We start from the raw sequence: 12,760 nt of genomic DNA, 5'->3' as shown, positions 1-12,760 counted from the left end.
AAATACATGTACCGTTACACCCCTACACAGAACAGAACACCTTTCCACTTTGCATCAGTCCATCTCAGATGAGCTCGGGCCCAGCGAAGCCAGCGGCGTTTCTGGGTGTGGCTTTGCATAGTAGAGTTTTAACTTGCACTTACAGATGTAGCTATGAACTGTAGTTACTGACAGTGGTTTTCTGAAGTGTTCCTGAGACCATGTGGTGATATCCTTTACACACTGATGTAGCTTTTTGATGCAGTACCGCCTGAGATATCGAATGTCACCGGGATTTAATGTTGGTTTTCAGCCTTGCCGTTCACGTGCAGTGATTTCTACAGATTCTCTGAACCTTTTGATGATATTACGCACCGTAGATGGTGAAATCCCTAAATTCCTTGCAATAGCTCGTTGAGAAATGTTGTTCTTAAACTGTTGGACAATTTGCTCACGCATTTGTTCACAAAGTGGTGACCCTCGCCCCATCCTTGTTTGTGAATGACTAAGCATTTCATGGAAGCTGCTTTTATAACCAATCATGGGCTTGAATGTTAAGTATCTTGTCTTTGCAGTGTATTCAATTGAATATAAGTTGAAAAGGATTTGCAAATCATTGTATTCAGTTTTTATTTACGACTTACACAACGTGCCAACTTCACTGGTTTTGGGTTTTGTAAAAAAACAATGTACCGTGGTGAAAGGAGGCCTGCAAGGTAGCTACTAAAAGTAGGAACAAAGCATATACATTTGTTAAAAGGACACAATTTTTTAGCATCTGATTCAGTATAAGCTAGCGCAGGCTGTGGTCAGGAGAACGATAAGACAAGTAAAAGGGAATATTGGAGAGGATATTGTGATTCTATTGGGAGCAAAATTAATATTACACAAGTATGGGATGTTACTAAAAAGATGGGTAGGAATAGTAGAAATTGGGTCCTTCCTGTTCTCAGTTATGGAAGAGTGACTGCAGTGAATGATAAATGAAAGGCTGAATTGTTGACAGAGACTTTTGTTAAGGTTCACAGTTATGATAATTTGAATGAGCAAGAAAAACAAGGCCTGCTTTTGATGGACCCAATAATGCTCCTTTTGCATTAGAGGAATTGATATATGCAATGAACAAGACAAAACAGACTGCCCTGGGAATTGATGAAGTAACGTATAGCATGATGAAACATCTGAGCGATGGGTGCCTCAAAAAGTTTTGTGTCTAATTAATAAGGTATGGGCTATAGGATCTTTGCCCACGACCTGGAAAAAAGCATGCATAGTTCCAAATATGTAATCAAGGGAAAGATGTCAGTAAACCAGGATGTTAGAGAACAATAGCCCTGACGTCAAACATTTGTTAGATTATGGAGCGTATGGTCAAAGTGAGACTTCTTTACATATTAGAGAGTAGGGGTATGTTTGCTCCATATCAGAGTGGGTTTGGAAAAGGCAGACAAAGTATGGATCCAGTTGTGTGTCTAGAAGATGATAATAGAAGAGCTCAAGTTATTAAAGAGTCAGTATGTGCGGTATTCTTTGATGTGGAGAAAGTATACGATATGCTTTAGAGAGACGGTTTGATGATTAATAACTTGATGTTATGGGTATTGGGGGAAACATTTTAATTGGGTCAGAGATTTTTTGAAGTGTCGATCCATTCAAGTTTTGGTTGGAGCTGTGTGTTGCAGTGTCATGTTGTGGAGAATGTCAACCTTGTTTTCTATTATGATCAATGATATATTTGTGAATAGTCCAGTTTAAATTGGGAAATCATTGTTTGCAGATGACAGAGCCTTATAGAAAAGAGGATGCAATGTTGAGTATATTACCCAAAACATGCAAGAAGGTATTTGCTTTGTTGAAGAGTGGGGTATGAAATGAGGTTTTATGTTTTCTATTGAAAAGTCTAAAGTTATGTACTTTACTCTAAGGAAAATTAGAAATTTTTATCTAAGGCTATATGGTACTAGTCTTGAAACTGTGGAAACATTTTGTTTCTCAGGGGTGCATTTTGACCACAGATTGACATGGAGAGTACAAATTAAATGTGTGATTAATACATTTAAAGCTGTTCTGAATTTGATGAGATGCCTTTTAGCAGACCTGGGAAAATTAAGGCCCGGGGGCCGCATGCAGCCCGTTAAGCTTTTTAATCTGGCCCTTTGGACATTCCCACATAATTTTTTTAGATCTTTAAGACCAAAACTGTGGCTGCCATTATGATGTGCAGTGATGTTTTCAAATTACTGTAAGTCTTGAACTATACTAAGTATTTCAATGGTTGGAATCTGCGCTTTTGCATGATATACTAGTTACTATGGTAATCTAAGTCAAAGCAGTTCAGACGAGGCACCAAGCAGTGTGGGTAGGCCTGCAAAAACAACAAACAGTAAAGATGAGATTGATGTAAGTATTAAGTTATCTACGAGGGAAGGCAAAATCATAAATGGACAGAGGGCCAGTAAGCTGTGGTAAATAAATTAAGAAAGCAATGAAATAGGAAGGCAGTCATTTTCTGTTCAGAACCATATCCGGATTGCAAGATGGAGAGGTAATGTAAGAAAACACCAAGTGATAATGAGCAGAATTAGGATTGGTCATAGTTATTTGAATGAAAATTTGTTTTTAAATGGGAAACACCCTATAGGACTCTGTGTACAATGTAGAGTATTAGAAACAGTAGAATATGTTATTATAGAATTTACTAAGCATAACATAAAAAGACAGACTATGACGGCCAAACTAAAAGTATTGGGACTTGATGGGGCGCTGAAGAGCCTGATAAATCTTGCAGACACTGAACCTGGATGGAAGATAATATGGGAGTTTTTAAATAATACTGGACTCAAGGAGAGACTGTAATGTAATTAAAAAATGAAACTGAAGGTGGCAGTAATGCAACAAATACGAATGCCAACTGCGTAAAACTGAAGAAAAAAAACACATTTTAACTAGCATTTCTATCAGCACAAGAGGTTGAACTCCTCCAACATGATGTACAGTAACACCTCCAACATGATGTACTGTAACACCTCCAACATGATGTACTGTAACACCTCACAGCAGGGAAGTCTTTTATCAACACCTGTTTTTTTTAAGTCTTAAACAAGTCTGTGTGTGCAGTGCAAGGTGAAATGCCAGTGGTGTGCCGTCAGGGCCAGCAAGGCCTTCTCTGCTGGCCTAACATAACGAGAAATCATTATCACAATTAAAGATAAAGGTAATTTTTCATTTACTTTCCCTAAATATCTAAAAGTATTCATATTCTCTTCATGTCATATTATGTTCCTTCCAGTGCTGTTGTTTTTAGATTAGAGTTTTTATCCAATCAGAATTCAGGTAGCTTATGTTGCCATGCTGTACGAAATCTGCCCGGGGCCTTCAGAAGCAACAATGCGAGCGTCCGTGCACTGTAAGTGAACGGACACATACAGTTGATAGATAATTGCGATAGCCAATCAGATCACGAGTTGTTGTCAGTAAAGCCTTCTAGCTGGCTTCATGTTAAAGAGACTTTGATTAGATACTCACTTGTCATTCCAAAGTGAGTATCCAATCACAAGTTGCAATTTAGAAGGAAGCAGGAAGTGTTGTGCCGTAGCAGTGAAATCACTGATTTCACCGACTCACTTTTTTAACCGACAGAGAAAGAGAACAAAACGTTGATTAGGTGGCAGATATATATTTGCAAGGCCAATTTCAAGAAGGATATTTAAAGAGAAACTACCTCTTGTGAGACAACGTCGGCCAACCCCGGAAGCTAGCTTAGCTATCCCGGCGATGAAATGGGGAAATGCCCGGGTCAACCGACTACGAGCAGTACCACTGGCTTATACGGCGTCAAATGGGTTCTACAAATTGCGAGTTCAAATATTTTATTTCTTTATTTTTTCACGGTTAATATGTTTTTTGCAATTTTAATTTTGACAGTACCACATAAGATATGTTTTAATTGCTGATGCGGGTTTATTGATTTTTAAATGCCCCAGAAAATAACCAATTTTGTACACTGTTGAGGTGAATCAAAGGCCAGCAGTGCGTAAATGTGTGTCTGTATAGTATTTCTCTAGCAATGGTCATGTGGTGACATCAATTATGGTATTTTAAGAGATAACCATTGAAGTCGGACATCACTGAAGACCTAGGTGGGAAACTGTGAAATGAAATGATGTCATCTTGTAAAGACCACACAGATCCATCACTGTGTGTCTATTCATTACAATTACACTCAGCTGGAAATAATATTCATATATGGCATTCATGTGCAAATAATAAATAATATAAATCAATACGATCAATTAGCATGTTATGTGGGTGTGCACTTTGTAACAATAGGAATTGTTGTTTGTGTTTGTGCTGCACGTATTTGAGTGACGGACCGGAAGCCATACTGAGTGTTGGCAGCTACCGATGTATGTGCGTATTATATAAATAAAAAGACTGTGAGCAATTATAATGCTAGGTCGTCCAGTTTGTAGTTATGAGACAGACCTAACTGAAACACATTTAAGCAAGATGTGTTTAATGACACGCAAACGCGGCACAATGGATTGACGTCAGACAGCAACCAGAGACCAGTCAGTCACAGCGGATGCTATCTTGCTTCAAAGCAACTTTATGGATTATTACATTACCTCAATTTTTCACTTTTTGAGTGGATTGATATTGGTTTGTGGATTAAAGGACCGCTAGGAGGACGGTTGATAAAACGGGGTTGTGACTCGTCATGAGTAAAGTGCGTTCACTTCAAACTGAAACAGCTTGCGTGACTTTGGGGAACTTTTGAGGCGGGAATATTGATGTGTTATAAACTTTTGTGTGGTGTGGCTTTCTTCTTTGTCGTTCTCTAAAGCTGATTTTAATGTGTAGCAGCAGCAGCTGAACTAAATGTGTCAGCATGTCACAATTATGTCGATCAGCTGGATAAAAACCTACCGATAGCAGTCTCCTTAGTGCAGAATCTTCACGGTGCTCATGGACCAGCCTAATTAGGAACCGGTACCAAAAAATACCAGTACTCGGGTTTTATCCCTGCGGTCAGAAGTATTTGTGATGATAGTTTTGGTATTTTCTTTTGTTGTATGTTCTCTGTTAAGCTTACCTTTTTTCATGCACAGTTTCTCCTGTGCTGTTCTGTGCACTCTATTTCTGCACTCTATTCGTGTTTTTGAACATTTGGACTTAAATACACTTCTAACTGCTGATCCTTGCATTTTGGGGTCACCCCCTCCACTTCGAAGAGCACTAATGTAACACTAAAATCACTACTTTGTCCATTTTGGGGGGGATTTTTACCTGTAGACATACTGATTTATGATATAAGTGCCAATGTTGTCAATAATACAGGGGCCCTTTTAGAAAGGTAAACTCAGCAAACAGTCAAATTTGAGTAATTTTTTCAACATCATTAGCGTATGTCGGATGCAAAATTGTAACAAATGCATGTACATCTCTTTTTAATGTCTACTGTCCCTCCAGATATTCACTTAACAATCTTTTAAAAGTGTTGTACCTTATTCTGTCCATCCACAAGTATGAATGTCATAAAAGCGCTCATGCTTGAAGTCATCCCCTCAGTTCACTTCACTTGTAGAGCATCTGCAGCCGGCTGGTATGACAGTTATTGCGGCCAATTTTGTTGTCAGGCTGGTATAGGCTGGATGAGTTGCCAAAAGACGGAGGGACCGCATGCAGATCAGAAGTGGGTGCAGGGTAACCTGGCGGATGGGCCAGAGTTCTGGGGTTGGTCTGGGGGATGGTGAGTGCAGGGGTGCTGTGGTTTTGATTGGTGACAGTGGATGGTCTTCTTCTTGAACGTAGGGCTTGTCGCTCAGAGAGCTGGTTCCTAAGCTCGGATACACGTTCTTCTTTCTGTGGAGACACAATGAAACAACACATTTCCTTAGAAACTCCCTAAACACGTCCTGTCAGGGAACACATGAAACACTTATTTGACCTTTTGTTTCCTCTACACCTATTTACACTGACTGTGTATTTATGTATGTTTATCATTTAGCTGTGGCTATCTGTCGCTCATTCCCTCATGGACTGGAAGTGTAAATACATACATACATACATACATATATACACATAAATACACATAAATATACATATATATATATATATATATATATATATATATATATATATATATATATATACACATATACACACATATATACACACTATATTATTTATATATATATATATTAGAGATGCGCAGTTTGCGGACACAACCGCAGAGTCCGCGGGTCGGGCGGATGCATGACGAAAAAAATAGATTTTAAATAGATTCGGGCGGGTGGCGGTTGAACCAATTCGGAAATATATATACATAGTTAAATGTTGTTACCCACATACGAAAAACGAGCAGCACTCTTTGAAACAGGCAATTATTCATCAGGCACTGCTGCAGCTGTCACGCCAAATTTCTTCCCCCCTACAAAAACCTCCCCCCCCCCCCATTTACTTCCGGGGCTGCGTCCAAGACAAGCACAAAGTTGCCGGGGGTCCTTAACCGGCACGCGACTGTCCTGTTTCGCGCCTGTACAAAAAAAAAACAATAATCGATTTCTTCAGATTCCAGCAGCTGTCAAAGACGAAGTATCCTTCCAGCGACGGGCAGTCAAGCCGAAGTGCTATCGATCGCTGTCAATGACGTAAGAGGAAACATGACCACATAAGTAAATGGGTGGGTGGGGGGGGGAGAGTTTTTGTAGGGGGAAGACATTTGGCGTGACACAGCACACCACAACACAACACAACAGTAGAAGAAGAAAAAAATAAAAAGTTGGCAACGCCGGCAGCAAACGTGGTACGCGACAAACTAAAAAAGGGAATACCAAAGACCGGGGAAAAAAATAACAATAATAGTCAACACTTTCTTAATGGAAATGACAATAATATTATAATAATGATAAATAATATTATCACGCATTAATATCTCTTAGCCTCTAATGCGTGGCCAAGAGATATTAATGCGTGGCACACACTGAATGTCTCTGCTGCATTGGATCAATCTCCTTTCTTTAACAGGCAAAAGCTTTCTAACCTCACTAATGCCTTGCATCGTCTATATTAGATATATAACAACGGGTGGGTGGCGGGTGGCGGGGGGTTGTGGTTTTGATAAAATGTTAGTTCGGGTGAATGGCGGGTGGATGACGACTTTTGTGATGCGGTTGCATCTCTAATATATATATATATATATATATACATATACAGTGTATATATAGATACACACACATTATATATATATATATATACACACAAATTATATATATATATATACAATATACACACACATTATTTTAAATATATATATATATACAGATTATACACACACACACACACACACACACACACACACACACACACACACACACACACACACACACACACACACACACACACACACACAAACATTATATGTATACACACACACACATATATATATATATATATATATATATATATATATATATATATATATATATATATATATATATATATGTATATATATATACACGTTTGTATATACAAACCCCATTTCCATATGAGTTGGGAAATTGTTAGATGTAAATATAAACGGAATACAATGATTTGCAAATCCTTTTCAACCCATATTCAATTGAATGCACTACAAAGACAAGATATTTGATGTTGAAACTCATAAACTTTATTTTTTTTTGCAAATAATAATTAACTTAGAATTTCATGGCTGCAACACGTGCCAAAGTAGTTGGGAAAGGGCATGTTCACCACTGTGTTACATGGCCTTTCCTTTTAACAACACTCAGTAAACGTTTGGGAACTGAGGAGACACATTTTTTAAGCTTCTCAGGTGGAATTCTTTCCCATTCTTGCTTGATGTACAGCTTAAGTTGTTCAACAGTCCGGGGGTCTCCGTTGTGGTATTTTAGGCTTCATAATGCGCCACACATTTTCAATGGGAGACAGGTCTGGCCTACAGGCAGGCCAGTCTAGTACCCGCACTCTTTTACTATGAAGTGATGTTGATGTAACACGTGGCTTGGCATTGTCTTGCTGAAATAAGCAGGGGCGTCCATGGTAACGTTGCTTGGTTAGCAACATATGTTGCTCCAAAACCTGTATGTACCCTTCAGCATCAATGGCGCCTTCACAGATGTGTAAGTTACCCACGTCTTGGGCACTAAAACCCCCCCATACCATCACAGATGCTGGCTTTTCAACTTTGCGCCTAGAACAATCCGGATGGTTATTTTCCTCTTTGGTCCGGAGGACACGACGTCCACAGTTTCCAAAAACAATTTGAAATGTGGACTCGTCAGACCACAGAACACTTTTCCACTTTGTATCAGTCCATCTTAGATGAGCTCAGGCCCAGCGAAGCCGACGGCGTTTCTGGGTGTTGTTGATAAACGGTTTTCGCCTTGCATAGGAGAGTTTTAACTTGCACATACAGATGTAGCGACCAACTGTAGTTACTGACAGTGGGTTTCTGAAGTGTTCCTGAGCCCATGTGGTGATATCCTTTACACACTGATGTCGCTCGTTGATGCAGTACAGCCTGAGGGATCGAAGGTCACGGGCTTAGCTGCTTACGTGCAGTGATTTCTCCAGATTCTCTGAACCCTTTGATGATATTACGGACCGTAAATGATGAAATCCCTAAATTCCTTGCAATAGCTGGTTGAGAAAGGTTTTTCTTAAATTGTTCAACAATTTGCTCACGCATTTGTTGACAAAGTGGTGACCTTCGCCCCATCCTTGTTTGTGAATGACTGAGCATTTCATAGAATCTACTTTTATACCCAATCATGGCACCCACCTGTTCCCAATTTGCCTGTTCACCTGTGGGATGTTCCAAAAAAGTGTTTGATGAGCATTCCTCAACTTTATCAGTATTTATTGCCACCTTTCCCAACTTCTTTGTCACGTGTTGCTGGCATCAAATTCTAAAGTTAATGATTATTTGCAAAAAAAAAAAGTTGATCAATTTGAACATCGAATATGTTGTCTTTATAGCATATTCAACTGAATATGGGTTGAAAATGATTTGCAAATCATTGTATTCCGTTTATATTTACATCTAACACAATTCCCCAACTCATATGGAAACGGGGTTTGTATGGGACAAGTAACCAAATATCAACATTGCTGTACGTATACTTTTGACCCAGCAGATTTGGTCACATTTTCAGTAAATTCATAAAAGAACCAAACTTCATGAATGGTTTTTGTGACCAACAAGTATGTGCTCTAATCACTCTATCACAAAAAAATAAGAGTTATACATGATTGGAAACTCAAGACAGCCATGACATTATGTTCTTTACAAGTGTATGTAAAATTTTATCGCGACTGTATATATATATATATATATATATATATATATATATATATATATATATATATATATATATATATATATATATATATATATGTGTGTGTGTGTGTGTGTGTGTCCTTGTTTGTTTGTGGCTGGCCGTTAATTTGACTTTAAACGACCCGCCACAAATACATGAAAATATTGGAAGCACTGGGTGGATTTACTCGCGTCACAGTGTGTTGGGTGCAATCATTCATTCAGGTCGTTGTATTCTCAGGGAATTCAAGCAATAGCAACACATTTATACTTGGTATAAGTTGTTGGGGTTTTGGCACCAGTGATTAGACTAGATCTGTCTTATCCAGGTCTATGAGCATGACCTGATGAAGCTTGCTCGAACTTGAGCCAAAACGTCTTCAAAGATTAACTGAACAGTCCAATTGTCGCAGTGTGTTCTGTTGCGCAACTCAATAAAACCTTCACAGCTGGGTAGTTATTTTAGAAACCAAACACACTCATTTGAAAAAATAAGTCACATGATTTCTTTGGGCAACAATTAAGGCCAGACCAATTGTGCAAACCATGCATTCATCAAACCACAGTTTCTCAGCGCATTAATGACCTTGTTAGTAAGTGAATTTCACACATCTTACATTTTTACACACTACATCTGGGTGAGTCAACGGATATAACCGTCCTGGCACACGTCCTGCTGTAGATTCACAAAGGGACAATTAAGGAGGACATTGTCTAAAGTAAAGATTTTCCTGTCAAGCTAGTGCTTGTTGCTTTTTACTTTGCCACAGTGCCTTATTGCTGATTGTTTCATGCCAACTAATCATCAGCATCCTCCCAATGCAGGAGTAGATACGGTTCTCCTTGTCTCAACAGCAAAGCAACACTGATTTTATGTTGGTTCACAATAGAATTTGGTTCTTGTACAGATGTTCTTTTATTCATGCAGTCAGGTGGAGCGCACATACCTGGGCAATACACGTACTGTATATGTTTTGGGAGTGACCTCAGAGTATCTGAAAACTTTGCGTGATGGCAAATGTAATATTTTAGTAATCTATTTATATGACTCCTATGCATTCTTGTAGCACATTGGGGATATCACGAGACTTCCACCTTCTCCATGAATAGGATTAAGACTGCTATGGCGTTGCTCGATAGCTGATTTATTTGTATTTTGGTCAAAAGGTTCCATCGCAAATGGGACAGCGTGGCTCGGTTGACAGAGCGGCCGTGCCAGCATTCCGAGGGTTCCTAGTTTGATCCCTGGCTTCCGCTGTCCGTCCGCTGTGTCCTTGAGCAAGAAACTTGCCCCTTGCTCTTGATGGGTCGTGAATGTGAGTGGGTGAATGTGAAAATAGTGTCAAAGCGCTTTGAGTACCTTGCATGTAGAAAAGCGCTATAAAAAAGTATTAACCATTTTATGATTGATGTTGTTAACGGCCTTATCCAATGCTTCGCCCAAAAATTCTGATCCACAATCAGTGTGTTTATTTGCCCATCTTTTTCTCTCTCCCTTGACCAGTAGGCAAGACATTTTGCCCAAAACCCTCCCTCCTCTTGCATTCCTAAAAGCTATAAAGTTCGGGAAGAATTATTTGTCTGACTCTCTCACTCTCTCTTGCTTTTTCTTCCTCTCCTTCTTTCTTTCCATAGCAGCGTAAAACATTTCTCCTTTATAATTTGATGTCATTTGAGTAATCAAAAGAAAAAAAAAATTAAAACAATCTTAATTTTTCTCTGAACATTTATTTATTCAATAGGAAATAATCCTGAACATTAGCAAAACAACAATCAGAGTAGTTAATTTGAGGCCAACTACCGTATTTTCTGGACTATAAGGCACACTTAAAATCCTTTTTTTCCCTCAAAACTCGACAGTGCGCCTTATAACCCGCTGCGCCTAATGTACGGAATAATTATGGTTTTGCTTACCGACCTCGAAGCAATTTTATTTGGTACATGGTGTAATGATAAGTGTGAACAGTAGATGACAGTCAAACATAAGAGATATGTGTGGACTGCACTATGACTGCAATATGACTCAAGTAAACAACAGCAACATTTTATATGTTCCATTGAAAATATAGAACATTACACGCGGCGCTCAAAAATCTATAAAAATGTTTTAGTACAACTTTGGTAAAGCTATGAAGCCGCACTGCTTGATGGATTGTACTGTGCTTCAACATACGAGTATTATTATGGTGTGTGTATAAGGTAAGACATATTATCTGGCGTTTTGTTTCGCAATATTATGCAAAAGCAACTTTTCTTACCTTCTGGTACCTGCTGTTCTGTATTTGGGATCTGCATGAATCTTGAAAAATTTCTCGTGTCCGCCTTTGAAGTCCGTGCCAACACCGTAGTCGATAAGCTTCTTCTTTTTCTCTATCTTCTTGTTATGGGACATTCATCCTCCGCTGTTGCCATTTCTAATATAAAGTAGTGTAAAGTTCTTACTTATATCTGTCAGTAAACTCGCCATGAAAGCATAAAACATACCGGTGTAGTAAGTTTACATTATTCACCCAAGGAACTTTAGTTATTCGAGAGTTCCGGTCGGACGGTTTTTCACGGGACACATTTCCGGCCTTGTTGTTGTTTCTGGATGAGGAGATGCTGCTCCGTTATTGATTTAAGTAAAGTCTGAATGTCATTAAAACAGTTAGCTCCATCTTTTGACACGTCTTCCACCCCCGTCCTTGCACGCTACACCGCTACAACAAAGATGACGGGGAGAAGACGCTGCCAAAGTGAGCCACGTAAATAAGACCGCCCACAAAACGGCGTATTCTGAAGCGACTGTCAGAAAACGGCTTGAAGATGATCTGTAAAACATAATCTATGCAACATTTTGACCAGAGAACCACCATTACATGTTATGTAGACCACAAGGAAGTGTTTTCAATTTAGAAAAAAATAAATAAATATATAATTCCTTTAATGCGCCCTATAATCCGGTGCGCCTTATATATGAAAAACGATCACAAATAGACTTTTCATCAGCAGTGCGCTTTATAATCCGGTGCGCCCTATGGTCCGGAAAATATGGTGTGTTAAATAGGAAACATGTTTTATTGCAATAATTTTAATTTTCCTGAGGGAACTCTCCTGAAGGAATCAATAAAGTACTATCTATCTATCTATCTATCTATCTATCTATCTATCTATCTATCTATCTATCTATCTATCTATCTATCTATCTATCTATCTATCTATCTATCTATCTATCTATCTATCTATCTATCTAATCAACAGCATAAAAGCACCTGATTTCATAGTATTAGACACAAAACACAGTAAATTATTTTGGTAAAATTATATTATAACGGACAAATGCAATCAAAAGTATTGTTTAGCAGTTGTACTTGTGAATGGTAATCCGATGAAATCTGGTTGCACTAAAGCAGTCGATACAATTCCATGAAGCATTTTATCAATGCGCTCTTGCAACAT

At 38.7% G+C, this 12,760-nt stretch overlaps 1 protein-coding gene across 2 annotated transcripts in view; it reads right to left on the bottom strand.

Annotated features, from left to right (window-relative positions):
* Positions 1-3,800: 3,800 nt before the first annotated feature.
* LOC133656006 (gamma-aminobutyric acid type B receptor subunit 1-like) overlaps positions 3,801-12,760 on the bottom strand; it is a 507,931-nt gene continuing 498,971 nt past the window's right edge. For both annotated transcript variants that reach the window (XM_062056726.1, XM_062056725.1), the window contains one exon: positions 3,801-5,844. In XM_062056726.1, coding sequence (XP_061912710.1) covers positions 5,557-5,844 — 288 coding nt within the window. In that variant the 3' untranslated portion in view covers positions 3,801-5,556. The remainder of the gene's footprint in view (positions 5,845-12,760) is intronic.

Source organism: Entelurus aequoreus, linkage group LG08 (genome assembly GCF_033978785.1).
Source record: "Entelurus aequoreus isolate RoL-2023_Sb linkage group LG08, RoL_Eaeq_v1.1, whole genome shotgun sequence".
NCBI lineage: Eukaryota > Metazoa > Chordata > Actinopteri > Syngnathiformes > Syngnathidae > Entelurus > Entelurus aequoreus.
The sequence above is the reverse complement of the archived record's forward strand: the minus strand, read 5'-3'. Positions and strand labels throughout refer to the sequence as shown.